This window comes from Salvelinus namaycush, chromosome 34 (genome assembly GCF_016432855.1).
Source record: "Salvelinus namaycush isolate Seneca chromosome 34, SaNama_1.0, whole genome shotgun sequence".
Taxonomy (NCBI): domain Eukaryota; kingdom Metazoa; phylum Chordata; class Actinopteri; order Salmoniformes; family Salmonidae; genus Salvelinus; species Salvelinus namaycush.
In genome coordinates, this window is record NC_052340.1 from 12682466 (window position 1) to 12695536 (window position 13071).

The window sequence follows — 13071 nt, forward strand, 5'->3', positions numbered from 1 at the left end:
TGTTAGGAATGAATCAGCCAATAGAGAAATATCCCTTAATCCCTCCCCTTCCTATTCCAATCCTTCCCTCAGCAAGGCAACATCAACAACAACACCAACTCAACAACACCATCAACTCATCAGAGCCAGAGTGACATCAACCTTCCGAAATGCAAGGAAATGAAATTAAATAAATAAAAACATACACTTTGAAGCCACACTAGAAAGGTATTTTAGAGGAAAGGGCTGGGGGCAGGTTTGGGTGTCTGCCAAGAGACTAGAAAGCTTCTACTGCTTGCAATGCGTGACATAACTGGACAACTTGTGCTGTGATGGATTTTATGTGGGTTTGTAGAACATGTGTACCATAAATTCAGACAAAAAGCATATGAAAGCACATGGTGTTCGCCCAATGTCTACTACCACTAAAGTATGGACAGGTTTTGAGATGTCCCATTACACATCCATCTAACACACACAAGGGGGCGCTGCTGTTCAAGCACCACAAAGAGTGTCGCCCATGTTCGTAACCTTCCCATTTCAAATGTCGTCCCCAAGAACCTGGCAAACCACATGCCATTCCAGAAACTAGGCGTTTCTTGAAAGGACTAGAGCTTTTTTTCTAGAAAATCTCCATCTAACAGGATAGTGGAGAGATCTGAGCTGTCGAGTGTCTTAAAACAAACCTGCCAGTGGGATAGTGTCTGGGCTACCATGTTGGGTCAAATCTCTCTCTGGGAGAGAGGGAGTGAGTGGAGCCCATGGTGAGTGGAGAGTAGTGGAGAGGGAGGATAAGGAATGACAAGCCTGTGCCTCTGGCTGGGACTGTGAAGAGGATCCCGTTAAGAGGGGGGATAAAGGCTCTATTAAGCAACTAATCCTGGTTTAAAGTGTCAGCGATGCTAAGGACGCATGGCAGCAGCTCCTTACAAACAAAACTCTACCAATCTGTACCCCCTTGGCTTTGTGATACCGTTGTGTTGTGGCAAAGAGGTAGGTAGGCTTAACCAAAAACACTGAAACAGCTTCACAGTACTGGCTCTGAGACTGATGGTGTTTTAACAATGCAAGGAATATATGGAGTTCATTAAATGAGTCACCGTCTTACAACTGCGTTCAAAAGTACAACTGGACGGCATAGAACTGCACAATGAGTGGTGAGGTCATCAGGGTGAGGTGCACCCTAAAGCTTTAGGAGAAGGTAAAGAACAGCCCTTAGAGTCCAAAGTCACATCAGACCCCTTTGATTTTCAAAGATAAGAATAAAGAAATGTTTCATGTCCAATCATGTATTATTGTTTGAAGTGCCACAATCAGTTGGTAGATATCCATACAATAATAAATCCATTAACCAATTGCTTTTAATTGAACTGAAAATACAAGAAGAATGTATAAGCCTGCGCTCATTTTAAAAGCCTTTGGAAAGCAGGGTCCTTTCTGGCTGTTGTTCTGTTGTTGTCAAGGGTATGCTGTGTCACCTGTGGCCTCTAGGGTGCGCTCTTGTACTGAACCCAGAAAACAGACAGGGTGAGGGGTACTGGCAGACAGGCAGACAGACTGACAGGCAGGCAGAGAGAAGGAGCCAGAAACATGGGAAGAAGAACTTACTAACTGTTTTTGATCCCTGCGGAAGAGTGCAGCCCGAGACGGACTTGTTTGAGTTGGGACGCTTAGAGGGGTCAAGATTGACCCTACGAGGAAGAAGAGAGAGAAATAAAGAGAACGAGAGAGACAGAGAAATAGAGAGACAGATAAAGAAAGACAGAGAGAGAAAGAGATATGGATAAAGGGGAAAAAAGAAGGATAAAAGTTTGCAGCTGATTGGCAAGGAAAAGTAAAGTTCATAAGGAAAAGTAAAGTTAACAAGGAAAAGTAAAGTTAACAAGGAAAAGTAAAGTTAACAAGGAAAAGTAAAGTTAACAAGGAAAAGTAAAGTTAACAAGGAAAAGTAAAGTTAACAAGGAAAAGTAAAGTTCACAAGGAAAAGTAAAGTTAACAAGGAAAAGTAAAGTTAACAAGGAAAAGTAAAGTTAACAAGGAAAAGTAAAGTTAACAAGGAAAAGTAAAGTTCACAAGGAAAAGTAAAGTTAACAAGGAAAAGTAAAGTTAACAAGGAAAAGTAAAGTTAACAAGGAAAAGTAAAGTTCACAAGGAAAAGTAAAGTTAACAAGGAAAAGTAAAGTTAACAAGGAAAAGCAAAGTAGTTAAGAAACAGAAAAAAACATTAAGTACCTCCCCAAAAAACAGCCAAGACCAAGAGAGAGAGAGAGAGTGTAGTAGGAAGTAGGGAGGTGTGAACTAGGTAAGTGGGGGGTTTGAAGCCAAGAGAGAGAGAGAGTGTAGTAGGAAGTAGGGAGATGTGAACTAGGTAAGTGGGGGGTTTGAAGCCTGTGGTTAATAGAGGAGGAAGTAAGCCTGAGTAAAGTCAATGCAGATTAAGGAGAGAGTGAGAGAGGGGGACGTCAGAAGCATTTCGGACCCTCCAGCAGTGTAAGTCTGAGTACCGATGGCCAGACACACACACCTTACTGACTCCGCTGTGTCTCTAGGGATAAGACGAATGCCCTCCATATTGAGGAAGTCACTGTCACCTGTCTTGGGCTTTGTGTGCCCTCCTCTACAGTTGCCTAACTATATTGTCCTTAACACACTATCTTACACTGTAGCCTACACGCTAGAGTTCTTCACGGATCCGAATACCCGAGACCCGATCCAGGACCCGAGCGGTTCCGGATCAAGAATTCTAAATTATGTCACGGGTCTGGGTCGGATCTGATTGTCACGGGTATGTGTCATTTTAACTGACTTTTCCAGAAGGACCCATACAGATCCAAACGCGACTGCTACAGTAATTGTATAATTGATGCTGCTACTCTTTGCTTTTCACGAGAGGGGCACGTGTAAGCTTGTTGTTGGTCAATCATAAGTCATCAAAGCGACAATAGGCTATAGTCATAGAGCCTCTGTTCGGGACGAAGGTTAGGAAATATCTAATCAATGGAAGATGGAATTAAAATGATGGATTTAAAAATTAAAGGAGAAGGATATGCTACAACGACCAAGAGCCAACAGGTAGGCAGCTAATTTATATTCTGAATGGAGTTGTTGTTGTTTGTAACTGTGGGACGAGAAATAGCATGCAACACCAATTAGCCTAGCTAGCTGCTAGCTTAACTAGCTTCTCCCGGTTTGATGCAGTCAAGACAGGTACTACGTAAACATTTTGGATGATAAATAACCTAGCTATGGAAGCTATTAGTCTACTATAGCGCGAGTTGGCTTGGTTGGTTGCCGTTTCTCTCCTCTCCCTCGCTCCTCCCTGTTCCCGTGTCACTCACTCACACTCACAGTAGCCTACACACAGCACGACCCCTGCTAGAGCGTCACCTCTCTCTACCTCCTCTCCTTCACGCTTTATCACTTCCGGTTAATAAAGTAGGTTAAAAATTGACTTTTCTGCTGCTTCTTTCACTCGGATCGGACCGGGTCTGGATCCGACCAGGTCTATACGGAAAGGGTCTAGTTGTCCTCGGGTCCGTTTGGAACGGGTCTCTTTATTTGAAAAATGTATTTTTGCATTTTTCCATTTCGGAACGCGTCTAACTTGTTGGACCCATACAGGCCTCTACTACACGCTAGTCTCATTTATGCTATCAGGCCTGATTGTCTCCATCAGTTCACACTGATGAGCAGTTTACTGGGCTTCGCTAAACAAAGAGCTCCCCAGATTTTCACACTTAAAATAACACGGGGGCATAACAGGAGCAAACGCTCACAGTAATCCTTGTCCTTGCTAGACCGTAGTATGATCTTTATTTGATCTAATTGCTTAAACTGCAGTCGCTATCCCTGACGAGTGTTGAATTTCACAATGTCGCGCGCAGCATCGCATAATTAGAACTAACATCTATTAGAATCCTCCCAATTTCACGCTGCCTGTCCCTTTCAGCTGTTTAGACTAGGATTGCTTACACTTCTGATGTTTCTACTGAAATTCCTTCAATATCCGTCAACAGGGTTCAAGCTAAGAATTCTACCCTCACTATTGACTAACCTAGAAGTGTTGTCATACTTATACTGGGGGGGCTAAAGCTGAGGCCTTCCTCACACTTCCTTCACTCTCCTCTTACCTGCGGGTGAGCTTGGAGGTGAGCTTGCTGAACAGGTTGGAGGTGGCGCGGGTACGTGCGTGGGGCAGGGGGCTGGCGTCGTGGGACAGAGTGGGGGAGGTGGGGGGGGCGTGGGAGGGAGGCCGCCGGTCCCTCAGCTGGCCCCCGTGGAAGGTGCTGCGAATGCTGGAGCCCCGGGTGAGGCGGGAGCCCGAAGAGGAGGAGGTCCCCGAGGCCCCAGCGATGCTGTGGGTGGAGGGTGAGGCCGGGGGCAGCCGGTGGGACATGGAGCTGAGAGAGGAGAAAGCAGAAACGACAAAACAATCAGATCATCATCCCGTTCATCCATCACTCAATCATTAACAGTGAGGTGCTCAGTTCATAATGTATTATTATTTTTTTAACCTTTATTTAACCTTAATTTAACCAGGAAAAGCCCATTGAGACCCAGAGTCTCTTTATCAAGGGAGACCTGGCCAAGAAGGCAGCAACAATCAATACATGACATAAATAAAACATACAACAATACAATACAACAACATGATCCAGCCTAAAAAAAAGCATTTGCACAGGGCATCTCATCGTTCTAATGTATCGTTGAGACAAACGATCTGAGCCAGAAAGGCTTTAGCTAGAGTTAGTTTGGATCTGGCAGAGGGATGGTGAACCTTTACAGAGTCCCAGGGTAGGAGCATCCACTTGTGTTGGCTTTCAGCAGACAGAGAGAGAAGGCTGGTGAGGCCAAATCAGAACTGGGCCTTTGGTGGAAACAGACTGTGAGGGGGAGAGGGGGATCAGGGAGGAGGAGGGAAGGACAGACTGGAAAGGGGGATGTGGGAGGGGTGTGACTGGTATGCTGGTAAAAAGTGAGAAAAGAAAAGTGAGCATAGAAATAGAAAGGGAAAGAGAGAAAAAGAGAGGGTGACAGATAGAGAGAGGGTGAGAATTACAGAGAGAGAGAGGGTGAGAGTTACAGAGAGAGAGAGGGTGAGAGTTACAGAGAGAGAGGGTGAGAGTTACAGAGAGTGGGTGAGAGTTACAGAGAGAGGGTGAGAGATACAGAGAGAGAGGGTGGGAGTTACAGAGAGAGAGGGTGAGTTACAGAGAGAGGATGAGAGTTACAGAGCGAGAGAGGGTGAGAATTACAGAGAGAGAGAGAGGGTGAGAGTTACAGAGAGAGGGTGAGAGTTAAAAAGAGAGGGGGTGAGAGTTACAGAGAGAAGGTGAGAGTTAAAGAGAGAGGGTGAGAGTTACAGAGAGAGAGAGGGTGAGAGTTACAGAGAGAGGGTGAGCGTTACAGAGAGAGGATGAGGGTTACAGAGAGAGAGGGTGAGAGTTACAGAGAGAGATGGTGAGAGATACAGAGAGAGCGGGTGAGAGAGGGTGAGAGATAGAGACAGTGGGTGAGAGATAGAGAGAGAGGGTGAGAGATACAGAGAGGGGTGCGAGATAGAGAGAGTGGTTGAGAGATAGAGAGGGTGAGAGATTGAGAGAGAGGGTGAGCAATAGAGAGAGAGGGTGAGATATACAGAGAGAGAGGGTGAGAGATAGTGGGTGAGAGATAGAGAGAGAGGGTGAGAGATAGAGAGAGGGAGAGAGTTACAGAGAGAGAGGGGGTGAGATACAGAGAGAGAGGGTGAGAGATACAGAGAGAGAGGGTGAGAGATAGAGAGAGAGAGGGTGAGAGATAGAGAGAGAGGGTGAGATATACAGAGAGGGTGAGAGATACAGAGAGAGGGTGAGAGATAGAGAGAGAGGGTGAGAGATAGAGAGAGAGGGTGAGAGATAGAGAGAGAGGGTGAGAGATACAGAGGGGTGCGAGATAGAGAGAGTGGTTGAGAGATAGAGAGAAATGGTGAGAGATTGAGAGAGAGGGTGAGAGATAGAGAGAGAGGGAGAGATACAGAGAGAGAAGGTGAGAGATACAGAGAGAGAGGGTGAGAGATGGAGAGAGAGAGCGTGAGTGAGAGAGAGAGATACAGAGAGAAGGTGGGTGAGAGAGAGGGTGAGATATAGAGAGAGTTGGTGAGAGATAGAGAGAGTGGGTGAGAGATAGAGAGAGAGGGTGAGAGATAGAGAGAGAGAGAGGGTGAGAGATAGAGAGAGAGAGAGGGTGAGAGATAGAGAGAGAGGGTGAGAGATAGAGAGAGAGGGTGATAGATACAGAGAGAGGGTGAGAGATACAGAGAGGGGTGCGAGATAGAGAGAGTGGTTGAGAGATTGAGAGAGAGGGTGAGTGAGAGAGAGGGTGAGTGTGAGAGATAGAGAGGGTGAGCGATAGAGAGAAGGTGGGTGAGAGAGAGGGTGAGAGATAGAGAGAGTGGGTGAGATATAGAGAGAGTGGGTGAGAGATAGAGAGAGTGGGTGAGATATAGAGAGAGGGTGAGAGATAGAGAGAGAGGACTTGAGGGAGAGGACTTGAGGGAGAGGACTTGAGGGAGAGCGACAGACTGAAAATGAAGATTTCAGCCATCTGCTTGGAGGCTTGTGGACGTCCAGCAGTAGCCCCCTCTCCTTAACCCTGCATCATTTCATCCACCTGGCAGAGCTCCCCTCCCCTCGTCCCCTTGGCCCGCTCCCTACAGTTTTCCCTGACTGGCCGGGTTAGCTAGGCTGGCTGAGCCCCTGTTGGCCTGGGGCCGCTTTACTTAACGCTCTAAATAACCAGAGCTCTGATAGACAGACACACACCCACAGGGAGAGGGGCCGAGTAGGGCAGACACATTAGAGTCCTTTGGTTGATTTGCAGCCGTTTCAGAGCACAATCATTTACCCTCAACCTGAGCCCCAAAGCAAAAGAGACCAGGGGCAGGAACTGAAAATGTGTAGAATGTAATGCATGATTATGTAATACATAGCATGTAATTGTATGACAGCATGCAGGTCTGTATGAGCACGATTATTGTGTCTGTTTCCGAGTGTGTTGGTTTGTGTATTTTGTCATTGTGTGTATGCGGTGGTGTATTTGTTTGTGCGGCTGCACTGTGTGTGCTCTAGCACGTGTGTGTCCCGTCAGCCCGTCTAGTGTGGCATTGTATTGACAGGGCCTAGAAGGCGGTTGCATTGCATTGCAGGGCCTAGAAGGCAGTTGCAGTGCACTGACAGGGCCTAGACGGCGGTTGCATTGCATTGCAGGGCCTAGAAGGCAGTTGCAGTGCATTGACAGGGCCTAGAAGGCGGTTGCATTGCATTGACAGGGCCTAGAAGGCAGTTGAAGTGCATTGACAGGGCCTAGAAGGTGGTTGCAGTGCATTGACAGAGCCTAGAAGGCGGATGCATTGCATTGACAGGGCCTAGAAGGCGGTTGCTGGTCAAGTTGGGACAAGGCCTGCCACCGCTTTCCCCCTCCCCTCCCCTCCCCCAGTGCTAGGACCGTAGGTCACATGATAACCACCACCTTCTGGCACATACCAGTAAGCTCTTTATCCCCTAGTCAAGAGACGTAATGAATGTTATACACACAAAACCACCACTCCAGTACAGTCAGAACACAGGTATGTGTTATGGTATAGGTTATAGGTTATGTAGGCACACAATGTTGACAAAGTCAATGTATCCCTGCTATTATTCTCAAGGACTCAACAAATGTAGAAGCACATGTACAACGCTCAAACACAAACACGAAACCCAAACGCTCTGCTCACCTGTTCTCCTTGCCGTTCTGCAGCAGGGAGGGCCTGTCTGTGCTGTTCCGGTCCGTGGTGCACACGTACGTGTTCCGGCGGATCATGGCACTTGCTGGGACGTTGTTCTGGAAGGCAGGGAGAATGACAGTTAGATAACACATTCACTGTGATTTGGTGAAATTCAGAAAGAGCCTGGAACATGGCCTATGTGTGTGTGTGTGTGTGTGTGTGTGTGTGTGTGTGTGTGTGTGTGTGTGTGTGTGTGTGTGTGTGTGTGTGTGTGTGTGTGTGTGTGTGTGTGTGTGTGTGTGTGTGTGTGTGTGTGTGTGTGTGTGTGTGTGTGTGTGTGTGTGTGTGTGTGTGTGTGTGTGTGTGTGTGTGTGTGTGTGTATGTGTCACGTTCCTGACCTGTTTTCTGTTGTTTTGTATGTGTTTAGTTGGTCAGGGCGTGAGTTGGGGTGGGTAGTCTATGTTATGTGTTTTCTATGTTGGGTTAATGTGTGGCCTGGTATGGTTCTCAATTAGAGGCAGGTGTTTGACGTTTCCTCTAATTGAGAACCATATTAAGGTAGGAGGTTCTCACTGTTTGTTTGTGGGTGATTGTTCCTGTGTCTGTGTTTACCACACGGGACTGTTTCGTTTGTTCGTTCGTTTTAGGTAGTCTGTTCCTGTTCGTGCGTTCTTCGTCTATATGTAAGTTCGTTTGTTTCAGGTCTGTTGCCTTCGTTTATTGTTTTGTAGTTTGTTCTAGTGTTTTCGTGTTTCGTCTGTCATTTAAATAAATCGTTATGTATTCATCACCCGCTGCGCCTTGGTCTGTTCATGCACCACAAGACGAACGTAACAGTATGTGTGTGTGTGTGTGTGCTCACCGTGGCGGTGTTAATCTCCTTGCGGCGGTCGGGGATCTCTGACTGGTTGGGGTTGTTGGCGCTGCTGACCATGGGGCTGGAGGGGGGTTGGATGGAACGGCTGCCCACCACGCTGCTGCTGACCTTCCGGGACGCCATGCGCCCCCCCTCCTCCTTCAGCTCCCTGTCTGCCCCCGCCACGCTGCTGGGGCTACGCTTGGGGTGGGATGGGGGCGCTGCTGGACCGCCTGCACAACAGGCAGACAGGGCAGAGGATACGACATGAGAATCAAAGTCTGGTCCTGTGTGGCTCAGTTGGTAGAGCAAGGCACTTGTAAAACCAAGATTGTGGGTTTGAATTCTGCTGGGGCCACCCATATGTACATTTCTGCATGGACTACTGTAAGTCGTTTGGGATAAACAGCATGTTATGATATTATAGACTGCACAAATTATAAAGATCTCACACACGACCGGTGACCTCACAATAGGGTGCATTTTGGGACGCAGACTAAGAGACAGCCCACTCACAGAAGTCACTGTGCCTCCTGCGGGGGTGGTAGGTGGAGGCGCTGCGCTGGGTGGTCTTGCTGTGGGAGGAGGAGGCGGAGGTGGTGGAGGAGGTGGATTGTTTACTGGTGCCGTTGGTGACGGTGCTGGGCCGTACCCGCGCCAGGCTCAGACTGCTGGTTGACCGAGACTCACTGCCCTCCACCTGACACACACACACAGAGAAACACACACGTTAGGATCAGAACTCAGGTGATTGTGGACAGTGTGAACACACAGGCATGACACACACACGTATTGTAGCAGACTGGCACGCCAGGTGTTCCCCTGGGATTTGTATTAGCAGCGGTGGCTAAGGTAGCGGAGGGGGATTTCTGTATAGAACGACTGTGAGAAGGTCACTTCTGGTGACTTTTTAAAAGGACATTCTACTCTAAAATGCATGGAAATGAAATGATGTTGACACCATCTGAAATGTAACTGGTGGCGCCACTGCACTGTAAGGAGATGAGGAGGAGCAAGCGGTGGCTCTCATTCACACCACTGCTTGCTCTGTTTCCTACAAATATACTGATTTTAAAGGGATAGTGCCAGACTTTGGCAATTAATTCCCCAAATCTCAACCTATCCCTTTAAGAGCGTGTCTCGGCAGAAATATATTAAAAAACTCAACATTTTAGGGGGAACACTGAGAAGGCAGCCGGGCAACACAGAAAGCATTAATGATGAAGGATTTTCTCTCTCTCCCACACACACACACGTTGTCTCGTTGTGCCTCACCTCATTCATGCGTCCCAGTAACAGGTAGGTGGCGGTGAGCTCGTTGTACTTCCGAGTGGTCAGAGCGTCCTTGATGTCGTCACGGGTGTAACCCATCCCCACCATCACCTCTGAAGGCGAGCGGAGAGATGAGGGACGTTAGACAGAGATACAGGCTCAAAGAAAGAAGAGGAAGGCCGTGTCCCAAATAGCATCCTATTCCCTACAATAGTGCACTACTACTACTACTACTCCCAGGGGCCAGTGCACTACTACTCCTACTACTCCCAGGGGCCAGTGCACTACTACTCCTACTACTCCCAGGGGCCAGTGCACTACTACTACTACTACTCCCAGGGGCCAGTGCACTACTACTCCTACTACTCCCAGGGGCCAGTGCACTACTACTACTACTCCCAGGGGCCAGTGCACTACTACTACTACTACTCCCAGGGGCCAGTGCACTACTACTACTACTACTCCCAGGGGCCAGTGCACTACTACTACTACTCCCAGGGGCCAGTGCACTACTACTACTACTACTCCCAGGGGCCAGTGCACTACTACTACTACTACTCCCAGGGGCCAGTGCACTACTACTACTACTACTCCCAGGGGCCAGTGCACTACTACTACTTCTACTCCCAGGGGCCAGTGCACTACTACTCCCAGGGGCCAGTGCACTAAAAATGGAATACGGTGCAATTTGGGAAGAATACGATATGTAGGTAGGGAGTAGAGGGGAGATAGAGAGGTATTTCACCGATGCGGCTGCCATCATTATGGTCCTCCAGGGGCTCTATATGAGGCTTCAGTTCTTCTCCGTCGTAGCCAGAGTTAATCCACTTGTCGTTCATGATTTGCTAATCAGGGATAAAACGATGTGTTAAAGAGTGCACAAACAGGGTGTGAGTGGTTGCGTGTACTGTAAAGATGAGTGCCGCCTGCCGTTGCCCTCCTCACCTCCAGGGTGCAGCGTTTGGTGGGGTTGAGCACCAGGAACCTGCGCAGGATGCCCTCGCAGTCGGTGGACATGTAGAAGGGCACGCGGTACTTCCCCCGCAGAACACGCTCCCGCAGCTCCTGGGGAACAACACATACAGATAACGTTACACAAAACGTGCACACAACGTTATATAACGTTACACAAAAACATGAGACATAATAATGGCAAAGGGACTAAAAGACAATGTGTCCCTTCTCTTGATTAACTGAACATGAAAATAAAATGTGAACATGAAGTAATCAGCACGAAACCCTTCAGTACCACAGGCAGCATTAGTATCCAACATGTCACATTTGGCACCATATTCCCCATATAGTACACAACTTTTGACCACACCATATGGGCCCGGGCCAAAAGTGGTGCCCTATTTAGGGAATAGAGTGCCATTTCAGACTCAGACAAAGTAAAGGCCATTTGGCTGCGCTGCGGGGGTGTCTTGCCTTGAGGTTCTGCCCGTCGAAGGGCAGTGATCCGCTGACCAGCGTGTAGAGGATGACCCCCAGGCTCCAGATGTCCACCTCAGGCCCGTCGTACTTCTTCCCCTGGAACAGCTCCGGTGCGGCATAGGGAGGGGAGCCACAGAATGTGTCCAGCTTGTTGCCCATGGTGAACTCGTTACTGAAGCCAAAGTCTGCGATTTTGATGTTGGAGTCGGCATCCAGCAAGAGGTTCTCAGCCTGCAGAGACGGGTGAAGATAGCGCAGCTTTTAAGGACTGAGAGTCTGTTCAGTTCAGGCTGAGTCTGTATGCTCATTTCAGGAAAGAGATTATCAGTGTTTGACTTTTTTTTAATGTATTGATAATGGTATACTTAATATCAATGAGTGGTTGTCATTTTGGACAATGAAAAGGGGTTCAGGTCTGAACCGGTCACGTACTTTAAGGTCCCTGTGAACAATGTTCTTCAGGTGACAGTAGTGTACAGCAGACACAATCTAGATAGATAGATATAGATATATATAGAGAGAGGGGGAGGAGGGGGGGGGGGGGGGGGGGAGCATGAGAGACAGAGAAAGAAGGGGAGTGAGACAAGTCACAGCAAAAAAAGCCAAACACATAGACTGACACATACAAACTTATAATAAAGCTTGCAATGTAATTCAGGCCAACTTAGCACCATTCACTGGGTTTTGTTGTGATTATACATTTTTGGTCACATCTCACCTGACGGAATTTGGCCCGCGCCTCTTTCTCTTTCATTCTCCCATGGGACACGAGGTAGTCAAACACTTCACCTGAGGAAGAGAGAAAAAAACCACATCAACAGACAGAGAATCAGGCTTACAACACCGTCTGGTTGAATACAGTGTGTAATTGAGGCACTTATACTGTATATTAGTGATGCACGAGTTGATTCATAACCCGCAGACCCCACGGTTATATCCGCGGGGCGGGTGGGTAAATGGTCATGAAATATTGAGTGGATGAATCTATAAATGTATCGTTCTTGTGCAAATCATATCTAGAGGCTACATTAAGGTTTTTCTTTCCTTATTTTTATCTGGCGAAAGCATGCAGACTAAGCTTTAGCGCCTAACTGTACGCTCACCGGATACACGGCAATCGCCAAATGCTCTTGGGAACATGAGCAGAAAAAGTTAACTTCGGTCCACTGAGGCAAAAATGACAATGTCAGGGTTTAATTCAATAAGAGAAAAGCTGCGAAATGGAAAGTTGAAAATAAATCGAAGGGAGGGCCAGAGCAGTAGTCTAATGTTGAGGGAAGATTTGGTGAAGTGGTAAGATGATAGCAGTGTTATGTTATGTGTGATGATTGTGAGGCGCTATACAAATTCAACAGTCACAAGACGGGGACTTCCAAATGGCCCGTCAAGGGAACTACTGTTCAGATGGGTTAAACGGAATAGTAGTCTGAAACCTGGACCCTGACTGTAGGTCTACAACCTCTCACATAGCCCAATATAACACTAACGCTTGCAAAATGAAGCATTTCTTGCAGTAAAATGATACACCAAATGTACATTTTGACTCTGTAATATTATTTCTTTCTTTCAGCATCTTGAGAGAATGAATGCGGGGTTAGGGTCTGTAAAGGGACTATATTTATCAGCATCATAAAAGCTGATAGTAGCCTATTTCAACCACAAAAAATATGCATCCAAGCCGAACTGAAATCTTATCAGAAACATGTCGGGTCGAAATGTTCTTACATTTTCTTAAAACCGGTTAAATCTTTCCCTTTTCCACAAATGTATTTATTGCATTTTCTC

The 13071-nt window shown here is 47.3% G+C and overlaps 1 protein-coding gene across 1 annotated transcript in view; it reads right to left on the minus strand.

Moving 5' to 3' along the window:
• The window catches only part of LOC120028690 (MAP/microtubule affinity-regulating kinase 4-like), a 62326-nt gene that overhangs the window by 5904 nt on the left and 43351 nt on the right, over positions 1 to 13071 (minus strand). The window contains exons 6-15 of the mRNA XM_038973918.1: positions 12005 to 12075; positions 11719 to 11775; positions 11281 to 11517; positions 10798 to 10917; positions 10598 to 10697; positions 9856 to 9965; positions 9097 to 9280; positions 8587 to 8813; positions 7733 to 7839; positions 4110 to 4379 (exon numbers count right to left, since the gene is read on the minus strand). Of these exons, the coding sequence (XP_038829846.1) occupies positions 4110 to 4379; positions 7733 to 7839; positions 8587 to 8813; positions 9097 to 9280; positions 9856 to 9965; positions 10598 to 10697; positions 10798 to 10917; positions 11281 to 11517; positions 11719 to 11775; positions 12005 to 12075 (1483 nt within the window). The remainder of the gene's footprint in view (positions 1 to 4109; positions 4380 to 7732; positions 7840 to 8586; positions 8814 to 9096; positions 9281 to 9855; positions 9966 to 10597; positions 10698 to 10797; positions 10918 to 11280; positions 11518 to 11718; positions 11776 to 12004; positions 12076 to 13071) is intronic.